This window comes from Artemia sp. Qi Xiang Cuo, chromosome 6, assembly GCF_049724085.1.
Source record: "Artemia sp. Qi Xiang Cuo chromosome 6, ASM4972408v1, whole genome shotgun sequence".
NCBI classification, from domain to species: Eukaryota; Metazoa; Arthropoda; class Branchiopoda; order Anostraca; family Artemiidae; genus Artemia; species Artemia sp. Qi Xiang Cuo.
The window spans coordinates 10172962-10191372 of NC_142799.1; the positions used below are offsets into that span (position 1 = coordinate 10172962).

At 37.4% G+C, this 18411-nt stretch overlaps 1 protein-coding gene across 1 annotated transcript in view; it reads right to left on the reverse strand.

Moving 5' to 3' along the window:
* The window catches only part of LOC148950853 (uncharacterized), a 96523-nt gene extending 82179 nt beyond the window's left edge, over positions 1 to 14344 (reverse strand). The window contains exons 1-3 of the mRNA XM_089090932.1: positions 14232 to 14344; positions 7433 to 7857; positions 109 to 215 (exon numbers count right to left, since the gene is read on the reverse strand). Coding sequence (XP_088947058.1) covers positions 109 to 215; positions 7433 to 7857; positions 14232 to 14317 — 618 coding nt within the window. The 5' untranslated portion in view covers positions 14318 to 14344. The remainder of the gene's footprint in view (positions 1 to 108; positions 216 to 7432; positions 7858 to 14231) is intronic.
* Positions 14345 to 18411: the final 4067 nt, after the last annotated feature.

The following is an 18411-nucleotide window of genomic DNA, read 5'->3' on the forward strand; positions in this document are numbered from 1 at the left end:
TAAATACCTAGTCGAGTGTACTCTATTAATAAATGAATTCCCACACCATAACTTATCTACCCAAGGATTAATACTTTTTAGAACGAGCAAACAAATTAAGACACTTACGACAGAAACAAGCTCATCTGATGACCTTTGACTCGTTAATCTTTGTGAAGATGATTTCTTGAGGTTACTCGTCACTGGTGAAGTGGGCTTTTCAGTTCTTGAAGGGCCTGGTAAAAAGAAAATGTCTAAAATTGGGGTTATTATTTAAGGTTATTAATAGGGTATTAATAAGGTTATTAATTAGGTTATAATAAGGTTATAAATAATTTACTATAATACCTGTGATAGAAACTATATGTGCATGGTACTGAAAAAAAACACGGTTTGACCTCGGGGGAGTTGTCACAGAATTTTTTGTACTAAAATTTTCAGAAACACTCAGCTTAATTACAAAAAAAACAAATCCACCCGAATCCTCCTTGCACGGGTGTCCCAAATTGCCCATGAATGGGGAAAATAAGAGGGGGGAATCAATTTCTGTGTTTATAAATATTATGGAGTTTAAATAGTCGTTTCCTATCAAATTAGGCATGACAAATCAAAACTAACGTCAGAAATCCAGTTTTCAGTACTCCGATATCAATTTTCATCTTCATAGAATGGGAGGAGGGTAAAGTATGCACTTCGTTATTTGACGAACTTTTGCGGCTTAAGGATCATTTTGTATCAAATAAAGTACTGTATTGCCAAACATGAGGTCAAAAACAACTTTTTTTTTACTATTTACCTGTTTTCCACCCATAAGGGGCGTGTAAAATGATGAGTTGCCAAGCATAGCATCTTGAAAACCACTTAAACCACTTGAAACCACTTTAATCGAGATCGAAACTTAAGATAAATCAGTTACAAAAAGGAACCGTTTAGAACTCAGGTAAATTAATCACAAAAATATTTTGATTTTTAAAGCTAATTAAAGCATTTTGATTTTAAAACATTTTGATATTAAATCTAAAGCTAATTCTCCTTCCTGCTCGTCTTCATTCTCGTTCTCAGCCTGTCTAGAAGCGGCGTTATTACATAATACCTCTTTACACTCCCCGCAAGCAAAGCTGCAGGGCAACCGTTCCAACGGCAGCTGCATCAGAGAGAATCGCAACCGCTGGTGCACTGGCAACGCACCATCTTCAGCAGATTTTCCGATGCTGGTGAAGCATCTGTCATAATGGAAAAATACATATTCCGTAACGAAGAGAGGCACCAGCCCCACTCTTAGGGCTTTAGGGAATTGAACGTGTCTTGCAACTTCATTTTTTGCAAATAGCACCTGTAAAAGTGGTACTTTGCGGCAGCCAAGGTCCGTGGAAACCACTCTGCCTGAACGAAAGTATTTGCACTTGCAATCCGCACTGTAAATGCTCGCACCCAGACATCAAGCAGGATCTTTTCATTAATTTTCCCTTTGTATATGCATATCAAAGCTTTCTCTCTAGCTTCGGCGATCTTCTGGTGGTTGGATCCCGGTGTCATGAAGATCTTACAAGCATCAAATCTTTAAAATCAAATCTTTAAGTTCCAATTTAAAAATAACATTCAAGATCAAATTAAGATCAAATTAGAAATCAAATCTTTAAGTTCCAAAGAAACCAATGCTGGTTTCCGCAGGCCATGAAGCCTATATGTTGTATCGTAGCGAGAAATTGCGTGGCATTATAGATTATAGATTTTATGCTGCTTCGGTTCTTACTTTGTTCTTGATCCTTTATGTCGTACACACGTCGGTTATACTCATGCGTGTCTGTCTGCATAAAGACATCACGTGCATCAAGCTTGGCAAATTACAGACTAATACATCGAGATCATTTCCAATCAAAGTGGTCGACAAAGTTTCAGCACAACTGACTGCAGCTTATACAAATAAGACATCGGCATCATCCTGAGCATATAGAACTTTACATCCTGAGTTCGCCAGCCTCTCAGTAAGTAGGTTGATGAAGCGTTGTTTATTTTTGGAATTTCTCAAAATTCCTCCTTACTTTTGACCATCTTCATGTTAGGAAAAAATTCAATCGTTGGACACGACAAACCTTTGGTTCTCTTCAGCTCTAAGCAATTTTTTGTCGTTGGCGCATCACTGTAAGAGTTAAAAACTACAATTACCTGGCTGAAATGTCTTGTGACATAATCAACGTAAGATCATCCCACCTCAGAATACGTGGATCCGGCAGTCCACGGTATTTTGTGGACTAGTCAGCCACCGTCCAAAATTTATGGGAGGTTGGCAATGTCACTAGACCATCGAGCCTCTCAATTCTCATCAGTGCATATGTTAGAGAGGTTTTGTCGTCTTTCCTCAGCACCCCGAACGAATTAAAGAGCGATGATGGAAAATTATAGAGCGGTAACGACAAAACCTCGTTCAAGTCAGGACCACTGGTGCTAGCCACTGCAGCTAGATCCTGAAAGATTAGAGCTGGGTCGACCATTTATTTCTCGCTGTCTATCACCATAGACGCCGTCTATGACTTCTCAGCCATAGTTCCACCTTTCTCCTTTCTCCTGAAAACATATTTATCAATGTCTTCTGCTTCTATTTTCTTCAGAATCGTTTCTCCCACAGATTTGGCATCATCTACGGTTAAAGATTATGAAGCACGGACACCGGTAACCACGATCAGCAGCTGTGAATCCGGCCTGAACGGTTCTAGGGGTTCAATGTATCGCACTATATTTTTTATGTCCGCCAGATTTTTAGCTCTCCTTGAAGATATTTCCTCGGCGCAATTTTCAATAATAAACTCCGCGAGGCCAGTCAGGTTCTACGTTCGTTCGTTAACGAGAGACAAAGTAGGCATTGCAGATGTCCAAATTGTCAGCTGTAATTTAATCATGCCTTTAACTCTCGTCAGACTGCCACTCGCTTTCATGTTTCTCATTAGCGTCTATTCAATCACCAAATCAGGAGAAAGTGCTGCCCAGTAGTTGTTGTCAATTCTTCGGTTGAAGAACTGATATGCTCTGGGCTGTCTTTCCTCGACTGAAAAATCGATTGCACTAACAGCCAAATAGACTTCGTGTAAATATTGGAGCTGGAAGCAGCAAAGTAAAGAAGCATTTCTAACAACGACCGTAGATAAGGCTCAAGGTTGCCACTTCGTTCAGCTCTCAGGTTCTTTCTCAGGACTCCAAGTAGGTACTGATACTGAAACCAAAGACGGGCAGTTCTGGACTCGGATAATAGTTCTTTTACTCTATGAACTATTTCATAGATAAGCTGCTTCCGATACCTGCGCTTCGTCAACGGTATCTCCTTCAAGGAACGACTCGTACACCTGTTTTGCCTTTTTAAGGAGTTCTGGCCGCATGTCATTGCCATCAAACCCTCTGTTATTCAGTTTTGATGATAAAAAGTTTGCATATAGGGCTACCCTCAACAGACCATAGCCTGGCACAGCATGAGAGACAGCTTTGACTTGTAACATACTACGTCCTGTGTTCGGCACGTAAACTTGACTTAGGATTTTCCAAAAGTCCCAAGTCAGCCATCAGAAAGCCAATGGCTTCAAGGTGTGTGAAATGCATCTAGGACAACAATAGTATCTCTTAAACCCCTTTTGGCAGGCTCTGCATTGATGATACACTTTGATGATACATTATGGAATGGAAACCGCAAACAGGAGGGGGAGGAGGAATCTGGAATGCTGGTTTGAAATTAAGCTCTTCGAGAATCATATTCTAAAGTGCCATTCGTAGCTTGATGGGAAATGGTGAAACGACAAAAAATGATTAAAATAACTAGTTCATGTAGGTCAACTTTCACAACCATTTTAGGTAAGATGAGGTACTTGTCTGCGTAAGATCAAGTTTTTAACTTCATTTTCAAATTCCCCCCAATGATTTCATAAGAAACGACCAAACAATCCAAAAGCTTCTTAATTTTGAGTTTTATCCCCCTCTCCGCCATTTTAGGGTGGAAATAGGTATTAGGGTCTGTAAAAATGAAAACCTGAATTCAGATTTTGGGTCACCATGCTTGATTCGATAGAAAACTACTATTTAAACTCTAAAATATTTATAAACACAAAAATTGATTCCCCCCTCATTTTCCCCATTCAAGGGCAGATTTGGGACACATGTGCAAGAGGTATTTTTTGTGTAATTAAGAAGATTTTTCTGAACACTTTGGTGTAAAAAAAAAAAATTATGTGGCAGATTCACCGAGATTTGACTATTTTTTCCCGTATCTTTCCTCCACTATGGGAAAAGAGGGTTAATTTATATCCAAAATTGGTCCAAAGGACCCTCCACTAAAAACAAAAGCAAAATCGGGCTGAAAAAAATACTTAGTAAGGTTCAAGACCCCCACGCACCTTAAAATTTTAATTAAATAAAATGTTGATAAGATTTCTAGGTTTTTTGACAAGATGTGAAGTACCCAAGGAGATGGGCGCAGAGAAGCTGCGTAAGCACCAGAGGAAGGAGGAGGCAAGGAGGCAGGGAACAAAGAGGCAAGTTTCTCACAGATTATGGCACCTTCATTATATGCTATTGATTGTTGATTCCCTTGTTCCATCTTGTAACCCAGGATATATCCAGTCATTTAATTTCTGGAATCTAAGAAAGTCTCACACAAATCAATAACTTGGTGTAATTCGTCAGGGACAAGGGAATCGACAACTGATCTCATTAAGAATGGGCCTTAAATGAGGAAAAATAGGCAAAAAGACAGAACCACTGGATATGGATAAACGTTCCCAACTCGACACTATCACCCCGTCGGCTTTAAAGAGCCCATTCTCTATCGGCACACCCCTTTTCTTGCTCTTTTTTGCATGGTTACAGCCTAGAATTAATTGAATTAGTGTGTTGGAACTTATTTCGAGGTTCATTTCCTTAGGTCATAATAAGGTTATAGGATGGCTATAGGATATGTAAGGTGGCTTTACAGTTGTCAACTACAAAAGTTTATTCTTTTTTCACCTATCGTATATATATTTTTCTAATTATTAATTTATTCCTCATTTCAATGCCCATCATGAAGTTTTATTTGCAAAAGATACATTTTACTTCACACACTCTCTCAATTTAACTTTTTCTTGCTATGAAATTTCTTACAAAATTTCCGCAAAAAAACAACAAAAAAACATGTAATTATTGAATAAGACAAACACCAGGTAGGAGAATTTTCTACCACTCTCTCTCTATTCAACTCCCTCTCTAGGAGCATTTTCTAGCGTTTTCTAGAGCAGTTCTAGTATTTTGTTTTCTAGAGCATTTCCATAAAAGTATTTTCTAGTGTGCTGAAGGAAACGGTGCAAAACAAATCGAATCTTATCACTTTCTGCACCAGACTACTGTTTGCATATCTCAGCATTATCAAATACTTTATTCAAAAGTTGGTTATGATTCATGCACAATAATTAGTCATGATTCAGCCCCTTAATCGAGGGGCATGTCTAGACAGTTGGAATTGTCCTTCAATATCTACGTTACTCCTATCTTACCTAGGACACGGAGTTCACCCTATGTCAAAATATCCTAAAATCTCGTATGATAGTAAAATCTCGTACTCCTCTAACACTAAGAACGGACCCAAGGAGAATTGAAAACGTCTGTGATTCTGATTTCCGAAAATTATATTTATTGCGGATCCGTGTTTATTTTGGGTTCAATAAGGCAGAAGTTCATGGTAACAAAACTCTAAAAAAGGAATTTTTATAGCAAGATGTGCATAAAAAGAAGATTCTTTTCATGTTGTTTCCAAATACCTAAAAATTATTAAATTTTAAGTGAACTATCAAAAGGAATAACTATGAAAATTCGCCTAATTGTAGAAAAATCGAGAAAGCCCCGCAAAAAAGAACATGATCTCGATGAAAAGGAAAGGATGAAAGCAAAAGAAGGAACGATGAAAGGAAAGTGATCAACTAAAACACCAAATTCAGCTAATCCGAAAATCCTATAAAGAGGTTTCAAGCCTATATCAACAAAAACACAAAATTTTGCATTTTTCACGTTAGGGAAGGTCATGGATGCAAGTTTATTTTATTCTTTTTCATACGTGATTCCATTTGACTAGTGGGGCTAGAATATCGTAAAAGTACTGACTTGAACAGAAATTATAAGTGTTAGTGTCCATTTCAAATAACAAAAAAGTAACACTTGATCAAAGTGGCATTTCCTGTCATGTTTGGCACAAAAAAAAAAAAAAAAAAAAAAAAAAAAAAAAAAAAAAAAAAAAAGCTTGGGCTTAAAGAAGGCCAAAACACTACCAAGTGAAAATTCTGAAACATCCATATGATTTAAAATTATTTTTCAGCCTTTCAGTTTCAAAATATTGTACGCTGGCGCAGTCGCTTCTAAGACGCGCATGCATTCTATGCAAAATAATCGGTTAAAATCAAAATTGTCTTCAAGTTTCCTTTGAAAAGTGGATTCATTTGAGGTACCATAGACTTATCCTAATTTCTTATATATTTGCACGCTAACAATTGGGGAGGGGGGGTTAAATGTATTAATAAAACTAATATTATTTCTAAGACAGGAAGATGTACAAGAGGTTTTTGAGTGTAATTTCAGGTTTTGATTTGGGCAATAGTACATCAGATAGTAAGCAGTGCAGAATGCTGTTTGATCGCCATCTAGATTTATAGCACAACAAAGATTATGAGGGCGAAGAAAATTTTTACGGGTGAAGGACCGCTGAAAATCAGGCTTTTAGAATTAAAAAAAAAAAAAAAATACTGGGAAACAAAAATCGGTACTGGTGCGTTATATGGACGCTTTTATATAATGTACAAGGAAACCAGTCACGAAAAACCCGTCCAGCAGGCTATTCTCAAGAGACCGCTATACATTAATGACTGCAAAGCAGTGGTTTCTCAATGAGTTACAATATTTGAACGATTGTTTTTTGGGGTTTAAGGGGGGAAAAGGTACCTTTTTCCCTCTTGCGTAGGTTACGTATTTAATATATGCTATGCTTCACCCCCCCCACCCCTAATGTGCAAATATATAACCCAAATTAGTTTATAAATTATTATATATTCATCCTATTTTATTTTATTTCATTAAGCATTAACCAAACTTGACTTTTTTGGAGTGTCTATATAACGCACCAGTACCCAAAAATCAAACTATGCCGCACAAAACGTATATCTATATTTTAGGTAGGTGTGTACCCCCTCCCAAATTTAATTTGTTTAAAACTGTTGCTATAACCTCTTGTATTTTACATGTAGTGTGCAAATTTAGGGCAAGTTTTTTCAAGTCCCCCTCATCCCTCCCCCCAAAAAACATCCCTCTCAGTCTGCAAGAAAATATGCTTCGGCAAGAAATTATTAGAACTAAGAAAAAGCAATTGAAATGAAGACTGCAATACATCTTTTTGTCCTTCAAACCGAGTTATAAACAAAAAGAAGAATTCACAATTAAATAAATACACTACCTGGTACACGTGAATTCAAAACTTCTTTGTTTGTGATTGTTGATTGATTCTGTCGTGGTCGATACTCTGGACTAAACGAAACTAGCTGAGGTAAAACTAAGCATGAACTGCCTAATCTCCGAGGGGATACTAACGGTGGAGTTTCAGGTACGAATGTTTGATCCAATCTGTCTCTACTTAAAATTGGCACTTGGGATAATTCATTTTGTGTAACAGGGGCAGCATTTACAGAAACGGTAGGTTTTTCAGAATTTGGTGTAGGCGTCTGTGACACATTTCCACTTGTTGTAAGATCCATTGCTTGTGATGAAACGTCACATTTAATAGGTTTTGTTTTCTCAATGGAAAGTGTTGAACTAGCCATTGGGGCTCCAACTGGTGTTCTGTTTCTGATACTTCCTCCAGATGGTGGAGCAGAATATGTACTAGAAGGAGATTGCAATCCGTAAACAGAAATAAAAAAAAAACATTAGGTAAACAACAAAACTAGACAATAGCTAAGAATAAGTGAAAATTAAATATATAAAGAAAAAATCACCAACTGAAATAGAATTTAGACTGTATAAGATAATAATAACAAAAATAAACCACGAGTAGGAAAATTCGGGCTAAGATTATAAGAACCGAGTACGCAGGTATTATTAAAATGGACACTGATTTTGATGTTTCTTAAATCTCAGTGCTCGTTGAAAGTGTAATTTCTGCGACACGCTTCGGAAATTCAAGAGTTGTGCAGCTACAGTTAAAACAAATGACGACCTTGATCATGCATTGAAGTTTGGAGTGAAGATCGAATATTGTGTATTTCGAGTCGTTCGACTGATCGAAAAACCCAAGCAGTGTCTCAACTCCCAAGGATTCGGACATTTTGCTCGGGAGTGTTCAAACCCGACCCAGTGTAGTAGATGTGCGGATGATCATAGTAATAAGGATCATGCGTTCTAAGCAGACATAAAAAATGCAAACTGTGGAAAAACCGACAGAAGTAACAGCTTGATTTGTGTAGAAATGAAAAAGCACCTTCCCACTCAAGGCCAAAAACAATGTTACAGCCCTTGGGTGTTAAAATTTATTTCAGAATTTTGTCAGAATATAAATGGTGACCGTAAAATCTAAAACTTATTGAAAATTTTTATAATACCTTTGATATTGTATATCTTGCTGAGCACCTTTTGAGTGAAAATAATGTGTCAGTGTTAGAGCGTTCACCTAGTTCTTAGTTCTTTCTTAAACTAAGCAAATATTACAACTGGCAGACCTTTGGGTGGTTTAGCTATTCCGATAAATAAAAAGTTTGCCGCTTGTTTGTTAGATTCGACTGACATTTATATTGCTGTTGAGCTAGGATGTTTTGTATTTCTGTATATTTACATACCGACTAATAACAGTACCCGTACTTCTGATAAGAAGTGTGCATCAGCTTGTTTGTCACTATCTAAGAGTCTCCATAAAATTCAAGCTACCAACAGATGGCTTGTCACTTCTGGTGATTTCAATACGAATCGGAACGACCGTTGACTGCCACTTCCACAAATGTTTCTATCGTCACTTCCGCTTGGCATATCTGTCCTACCTAAATCTAAACCTGTCTCTTATGTTCATAACTCTGGGTCGACCCCAAACCTCAATTTTGTCCTGTCTGGTCATCCAGAACTTCAATCTACCACTATTGCCGTTTCAGATGACATTTTATCAAGGGACCATCTACACCTCCAGTTCAGCATTTACCTGTCCCATTCGCAAAATAAAACCAGACCCTGTTGGTTAACAAAAGTATTATGGGATCACATAGATATGTCGTCCTTTAAGTACACGCTTCATTCTTTGCTGATGAAAATTCAAATCCCTTTCCAACCTCCCACTTCTTTGAAAGGGAACTCACTGGACCTTGATTGCTTTCTAGCTGAGTTGACGCATGCTCTTAAGGTCACCTCTTCTGTATCTGTACCTTTGACAAAGGTCAAAATAGGGACATAGAAACATAGTTGGAAAGAAGATTATGAATTGCAAGATACCAAGCACCGTCATAAGTTTTTGTTTCGGATTTGGGCCCACTGTAATCATCCTCACTCGGGCGTTATTTTTTCAATCGTTAAGTCAACCCAACGCGGGTTCCGGAAAGCTCTCCGCCGTTGGAAAAATAGACAAGTTCAAACGGCAACATGTGAGATAAAAAAAAAACCCTGCAGCTATGGAGGAGAGTTTCAAAGCTGATATCAAGTTCCTCCTCTAAATATAACCCTATAGATATCGCTTCCTGGGAAAGAAATTTTTCTTGGCTTTTTTCCGATGATTCTCCTCCTGTTGAAACTACCCATAAAATGCCCTCCTCTACCAATGTGAAAACTTGACCGTCGGAGGAACTTTGTCATTGTTACATCTTCACCTTTCCAGACCCAAAATTCGTCTAATGAAACCTGGTGAAGCACCAGAATACGACGGGGTGCAAACTGAGCACTTCTATACGATACCCCACCTTCTTATATGGTGTTTGTCACTATTATTTCAGCCATGTGTTTCTCGGCAATAATTCCAGCTGCTGTTTCGGAAGGTGTTCTTACCTCTGTCTTAAAGAAGGGCAAACCCAAAGGTTTGTGAATCGTACAGACCAATTAGTATTTGCTCAACAATTGGTAAGCTTTTTGAAGAGGTGAGCCTCCAAGAAATAAACACAAAGTGCGGCCATGGGGACAACCAGTTTAGATTTTGCGAAGGCTTGGGTGTGAAAAACGCACACACAACTTTTTTGGCTATTTTAGACCGCTACAGGATGCTGAAAAAGAACCTGTATGTGTGTATAATCGACATTTCAAAGGCGTTTGATTCCTTTGTTATTTTTTCTGTACTGAGAAATGGAATAAACCTATTTCTTCTTTTGTCTCTTATGCAATTGGTATGGAAATGCGTCCATACGGGTGCAGTTAGTTAGCCAGCTGAGCAAATCCAACACTGTTTGGAAAGGTGTGAAGCAAGGCTCTGTGCTTAGTCCAGCTCTTTTCAGTAATGCTGTTCAGTATAATGCCATCAGAACCGTTACTAAAAATATTCCTCCACTTCTAATTGAGCCCCATATTGATGTCAGCCAACTCTGTTACGCAGACGATATCCTTATATTATCAGATGATCTCCAGGTTCTCCAAAATACAGTTTGCTCTGGTCTCGATGAGATTGGGCGTCAAATCGCCTACTCTACAACCGAGCTTCTCGTCAACGGCTCGTCTCAACAACCTTCCGTTACTATCAATGTTGGCCCAGAAACTATTTCTGCATAGTCCTCTCTGAATTGTTTAGGTCTCCTGTTTGGATCAAATGTTAAAAATGCTAAAACACTCATTATCTCGGCGCTGAAAGAAAAGCTTAAAAAATCATACGAGTTACATGCACGAGTTAAAGGCCAGTTCCACAAAATAACCTTAGGCAGACCTGACAGCACCTTTTTTGCCCCACGTGTCTTCTTCTTGGTCCATTTCTGAAGTTTTTTCACACTCTCTGAGCGGAAAGAAATTAGATCTTTATTCTTCCGTTTTTGCAAATATCTTCTGCAATTGCCGTTCTGGACTCGCAACCCGTACATTTAGAGTAGATATGGCGTTTTCGATATTTCCTCAAAAATGGACCAGCTTGCGGGTATGTTCCAGAAGCGTCAAGAAAATATTGTCAGCTTTCCATTTAATGATTCAGCTTAATTATGTTTCTTAAGTAGCTGCGATGTTGTTTGTTTTTTGTGAGTTTTTTCTTGTCTATTATTTCCGTTTTATTTTATTTTTCTGTATTTTTGTACTCCTCTAAGTGCATCTTATGTATCTAAAGAGAGTTTAAATAAACCATCGTTACTATTATTATTATTTGCAAAGCCTCAAGTGAGGGAGCGCCAGCTTTCAGAAATCACGTACACTCGATGGCACTTGCCAAGCGTTTTTGGGACTGTGTCAAACGTGGCGGAACTATGTCAAGCGTTATAGAGATTACGTAAGCGTGGCAAAATTGCACGGCACACAGAAAGTGACGGAATGTGGGTGACCCCACGGCCTCGAATAGGGAATGAAAGTGAGCGTAACACCAGACAAGGAGTAGATAGCAATATTTAAGAGGTTTTATGACACACTTTTATGATGATTGGTTTGAGATCATACAAAAAGTCCAGATTTCTTAGTAGTTGATGCTAATGTGTGCCATTAATTCATTTTTGATATGTAAAAAAGGAGAGTAGAGCCATTAGGAGATTGACCCTACACAATCTACATTTCTTTTTAAAAAGATAAATCATATTTTTTTTTTAAATTGATAAATTCTTTTTAAAAGAATAGGGGCAGTATTCAAAACATATAAGGTAAAACCGCTGGTCCATTACTTGTCGATTCCATCGTTCATATTGTAACTTGGGATATCCACTCTGCAACCATTTAATCCTTAGATTCCGTTTCATTAAAATTCCGTTTTTATTTCACCCTCATTTCGTTTAATTTAGCCATAAATTCCTAAACCGATACCACCAGGTAGCCCGTCAGAAACAATTTGCCCTAATGAGATCTTGAGTCCCTGAAATGATAAATGAATGGTCTGAGAGACCTGAGAAATGAGACCCTGAATTTTCAGCTGAAAATCACAAAACAGCCATCAATTCTGGCAACCTCCCTTAAATAAAAAACGAATTAGGCTACTTATTACCGGAAGGTCTAAGGTAATCTAATCACTATTTACCTGGCAACTAGTATTATTAACAATACTTATCACATCTAACGGATTATTTTCTAATTCAGAAGGTTGTCCTCCAAGGAAAAAATATGTTCATAAGCAAATATCATTAGGAGCTTATCTAAGCTCCTAATCATCACTTCAAGAAAGTTCTGCGAGGACTGGTACATCAAACAAAGTAAAGAAAGACAATTCATTCAAATGGAATAAAAAACATTTACAAACATATCATGTGACTGTGGCAACTACTACGTTGGTAGAACCCATCAAAATTTAGAAAAACGTCTACAACAGCACAAAGACGACATAATTAAGGCTTTAAATTCTAACAGTACAAATGTTTCTTTTGACTCTGCTTTAAGCAGTCATATCTTTGATAATCCTAGCCATAAAATGTTTTTTGAAGAAACTTCCCTTATTAGCAATGATTTAGGCATAAAACAGGTTGTTCGAGAGGCAATTGAAATTAGAATCAAAATAAATAGTAATACTTCTTTAAATAAGGATTTTGCATTAATTCAATTAATGCTTATATACAAATTTATTTAGAAATTATTTAACTAATTATATTAAAAAACCTTTGACTTGCAGACTTATATGAGAAACTTACATGTTTAATCTAAGTTAACGAATTACTAGTATTTAGTTTCAAAAAACTTGGTGGCTCACTTAAATAAGCGGCCTCGTTATAAACTATTCTTCAATACATCTAAGGATTAAAATCACAAACAAACTCAATAGCATGTGAATAGATTCAAGTAACAAAAAAGGATACAAAATCACTTAATTATATAAACTATAAATCATAAGCTACTTGAGTCACAATTTCACCACCACGTTTCTATAAAAAAATTTCATCATTGGTCCAAACATGTTTTTGGCAGTATTTCAGCAGTGGCATCAATTAACAGGATTGTAGGAGGGAGGGGGCAAAAACGTATATTAAAGATCTTGGTGGAGAACTGGTAGTTATTGTTGTTTCTTTTTTCGAAGAAAATACCAAGATCCATTTTTCAAAGAAAATACCAGAAAAGGTATTTATCCGAATCTATTAGAGGGAAGAGGGGGACAGAAAAATCTTGCAGGGGGTAAATTCCCCCACCAATTAATGTCAATGCGTTTAACAGGTCCCGTCGCCTCTTTGTCAGTGCTTCCGATACATGAGCACCTCCTGATACTAACCTGGTTGTCAGTCTGAAGACTTTCCTTCAATTTTTCAATGAGAAAAAAAAAATATTTCAATAAAATACCGAATATCTATTTTCCTCTATCTAGGGGAGCGGAGCGGGGCAAGAATTTTGAAGGTGACAAAAGCCCCCGCCCCCTAACTCACGTCATTGCATTTAAAATGTCACGTCATCTACGTGTCAGTGCTTCCGACACATAGATACATCCTGATGCTAACTTGGCTTTTCGATTTCAAGACTTCTCTTGCCATGTCAGAAGTGAATTTTTCAATTACTCCAGAGCAGCCTTTAAGCCTGCAGTTGTGTTAGTCTATGTCCAACTATTGCTGAGGTCATGCTTCATTATAGTAGCTTCAGTACTATATTCATTATGTACTCATAAGAAAAGAAAAAAACATATATGACGACCTTACTCTGCTATCCTTGAGACTATTAATATTTTTAATGGCCAACGAGGAAACAGTTTCAAGTTTACCAACGTTACATCTACTACTATTGCTTCTAACAAATCACTGCAGCACCAAGCCGTCTGAGGCCAACAAAGGCACGCAAGCCCTTCGACCATCCCAATGGAGGTTGACGTTCTTCCACCGCAATATCAAAATCTGTAAACGTAGGTATTTCTAATTAAATAGATCGAATGTGAAAGTAAGTCTTCTTTCTGCGAGGGTTGTGCCTCACTAGTGCATCGTTGCTTTTCTCCTAGGGCAAAACGGAAAGTCATATCATTTCATATATTTCTTCGTTTTTCTTTTCTTTCGTTTTTATCTGTTCATTTTAATTTTTTTATTTATTTTCCAATTCATATTATTTTTTTTTTTTTTTTTTTTTTTTTTTTTTATGCTATGCAAGCCTGGTGAGTAGTTTTCCAGAATTTGTGTAGCAAAATAAAGTAAATATGAACTTATTTTAGTTACCTTTTATGAAACCTCTGAAAATGAAGGTTCAGCAAAGTCTTCGAACGAAAAGACTCGTTGCATTTACATAGCTTGCATTTCAACATACTTGAGTGACTACGGCAAACCTGAAACACAAACAAAACATAAGTCATTTCGGTACGAAATCGAAATGAACGTCGAAATCGAACGTCAAACGAATATCGAACGAAATCGAACGTCGATCAGGATTGCCAACTGGACACACTATACATCAATTAGGACACTCTCCTATGTGCCCTAATTGATACATTTCCTATTCCGACGTGATACATTCCTATTTTGCCATAAAAGAGCCAAATAGTAACATTGTGAAATTTGGAACATAAAAGGGCAAAAAAGGGACACAAAAATCTAAATCTATGACATAAAGCGAAACATATCCCGAATGGATGTGTGTTTTGAAAAAAAATCTCACTTTTCACCAAAGCAGGGCTTTTTCTCGTTTTTTTTAGCCTCCAGGTTTTGCGGGAGATGTCGTAGGTAAAGAATTTTCTCCAAAGTAAGGTTGCATGTTTAAACGAGCTCAGTGTTTTTCACACTTGGTAATTTTGTATGAATGTTTTATATGGATTTTTTTTTCATTTTCTTCAATTTTGATGTTAATTAGCCACTTTGAAAGCGGTTGTTTGCAAAGCGTCTATTGGTCAATAATACAATTGGTAAAAAAATAGCAGTTTTTAAAAAAATAGAGTTTTGAGATTCAAAATTTCTAAAACTCTAGTTTTTGAGATTTCAAGATGAACAAATTTCAGCTAAAAATGACATATTCAGCTTAGTGTTGGGCGATAATTCGAATTAACTATATATCAGTATACCGATATTTTACTGTCAATAATCGATATATCGACTTCGATATTTCTGATCAGTTTTTTTGCTCAAATTAATTTAAGTTTTGCCAAAATTCAATAGCAAAAATTGTAATTAAATACTATTTTGCGCAATGAGTTCCGAATCTTGAAATAAAATAAAAAAAAATCCATTATATGAATGAATATTAAAAAAAAAACCGATTTAGAATTACTCGGACTCAGGAAAAAGAAAAATAAGATACTGGCTTTTTTGGCTATTCAAAATCAGCCGCATGTTAATAGTTTCCCCTGAGAGTTGACTCTGGCTTTAGCGATTAAAAGATTTTTTTTTTTCTTTCCACTGAAAGTACGGAGCTACATTAGAGCTTCAAAGAACAGAAATTGTTCCGTACATGAGGAGGATAACCTCTCCTCAATACCTCAATACTCCTCAATACTCCTCAAATTACAATAAGCCTAAAAACGAGGCATTCAGATGGGGGGCCCCCTCCTCATACACGAGATAATTTCGGCTCCTTACTCGAAAAAAAACAGGTTTTTTATTTAATTGTTTTCCAAATCATGCCGAAAATCCTCCCTTCGTGGAAAATGTTCCACTGGAAATTCTCTCATCTCAATGTCTCAATGGAAAGTTTCGCGTAAAATTTGCCCATAGAGAATCTCTCCCGTAAAAAATATCCCCCCCCCCGCGCAAAAATCCCCCAGACAATTTCAACTACTTTGAAAGTTTTTCTGGGCAATTTTCCCTTTATATCTCCACATGTAAAATTAAATTGGCAAAGAGACAGTAAGTAAAATAAAGCAAATTCAGTATAAGAATTCTGGTAAATTCTCCCGGGTATGATTTCCCTTTGAAAGTTCATCCCGGAAACTTCCCTCCTTATGGATAAATTTCCTCTTGAGAAATCACCATTGCAGAAAACTCCCTCCATAGAAAATTCACCTCCCAAAAAATGTCTGTTTACTTCCCAAAAAACAAATACTAAATGTAGACACTAGACATATTTCATAACTTACAACTTTTCCCCTGGGATTTGCAGGGCCTTGTCATCCCCAAATGCATGTTTACTTGACTTTTCAACTATGCTGATCAATATGGCTGTCACAAAATTTGGATCGGACAACTTTGGGAAAAAAGGGGCGTGGGAGTTGATCTAGCTGCCCCCTGATAAATTTGGTCATAAAATGGGGAACAACAACTGTAATTTCTGCTTGAGCAAGCCCTCTCTTGATTTTATATGACCATTGGTTCGATACGATCACAATGACAAAAAAAAAGAGAAAAAAAAACTGATCTATCTTCTGGCAAAAATTACGAAATTTCACATTCTTTCAGATGGAAGCTAGAAACCCTTAGAATAAGATTCTCTGATATGCCGAATCTGATAATATGATTTTTTTAAGATTCTTTGATTTTTTAGGGGCGTCATCGCCCTTTCTAAAAAGTTATACAAATTTTCTCAGATTTCCATGACTTGTGATGGGTACATGAGACTAGATGAATATTATATATCTGGAGTCGGCGTGAAAGCCAATTCACTTGATGTACGTATTGATATCAAAATTTCGTCTTATAGTGTTTCGTTTGCTATTTGGCCGAGCTGCTCCTTACTTGTAGTTTGTTACCATGAACTATATGATTAACTGACCAGGATTGGAATTCATTCTTAGAAAGGGCACTGGTGGTAGACATGGGTATTAATTCTATGGAAAATTTATATAGGTATCTCTGAGACCCATATTACAAGACTTCCACGACTTGAGTGAATTAGTTTTACTTGGAACCAAAGACTCCCTACTGAAAATCTGGAAAGCCATGACAGATGCAACTGCTGACGAAACTTACTTTGCATTGACTACTGAAACTTCTTAATGTAATCCCTACAAACTCGCTTGATTCTGTAGCGGCTGATTCACAGGGACTGTCATGGCACTTTCATCTGTTGATACATATTCCAGAAAGGTCAAATCCATATCTCTTGCTATTTCACTCTCAACTTAGAGGATCGTCAGGGGTTATATGTAACTTCTTGAAACGCGAATTGAAGTATGTGGCAATCGTGACGAGTGTGATCTGAACAAGGCCTATAAGCCTAGAAGGTATTTTATCTAGTCAAGCCTTTCGGAGGTTCTCAGCAAAATTTGAGAGTCCTCACTAAACATAGTTTGCGAACAGGCTATGCCAACTTCTGGATACAGCTGTGCATGCTGTGTATCAGCACAGATGAGTCAATGGATTAAATACTTTATTCTTCTTCTCGACCATTTACCAAACAGTTTTCTCTGTAGGATCTTTTCTGCTGGATGTTCACCGGTAGATACCCAAAAAAAACGAAATAATATTGTTTTCAATATCGATATTTACGTTTCAATATCGATATTTGGTGCGATATAACATAGGCAGCAAGCGCTGCCTAAGTAAAGAACACGTGGGCACAATGTGTTGTTTTTTTCTCCATACCTGGGCACTTCGTATCGAAGGAGTCGTCATAGAAACTTCGAAAAGGGCTAATTCGATTGCGAATTGGAGTGGCTAGTGCCCTTTTTATAAGTCGAAAGTGATTGGAGAGCACCTAGTCCCCCCCCCACGCCCATCATTCCCCCAAACACATCCAATCAAAATTTTGAGATAGCCATTTTGTTCAGCGTAATTGATTTCCAGATAGAAAACATCTTTTTGAGGAGGACACTCCACCGTCACCCTTGGGGCAAGGGTTTTAAGTTATGCCCTGGGGGCATATAAGGTTTTTATAGAAGACGTTGTCGCAGAAACTTCAAAAAAGGCTCATTCGATTGGAAATTCAAAGGGATAGTGCCCTTTTTAATAGTCAAAAGTGATTGGAGGGCAACTAGCCCCCCCCCCACGCCCGTCAATCCCCCAGATACATCCAATCAAAATTTTGAGATAGCCATTTTGTTCAGTGTTGTTGATTTCCACATAGAAAATATCTTTTTGAGGAGGACACTCCCCCACAACCCTCGGGGCAAGGGTTTTCAGTTATGCCCTGGGGGCATATAAGGTTTTTATAGAATGGCGTTGTCGTAGAAACTTAAAAAAAGGCTCATTCAATTGGAAAGTCAAACGGCTAGTGCCCGTTTTAATAGTCGAAAGTGGTTGGAGGGCAACTAGCCCCACCCCCGCGCCCATCATTCCCCCCAAAACATCCAATCAAAATTTTGAGATATCCATTTTGCTTAGCGTAGTTGATTTCTAGATAGAAAATATTTTTTTGAGGAGGACACTTCCCTAAAACCCTCGGGGCAAGGGTTTTACGTTATGCCCCGGGGATATATAAGGTTTTTATAGAAGGCGTTGTCGTAGAAACTTCAAGAAAGGCTCATTCCATTGG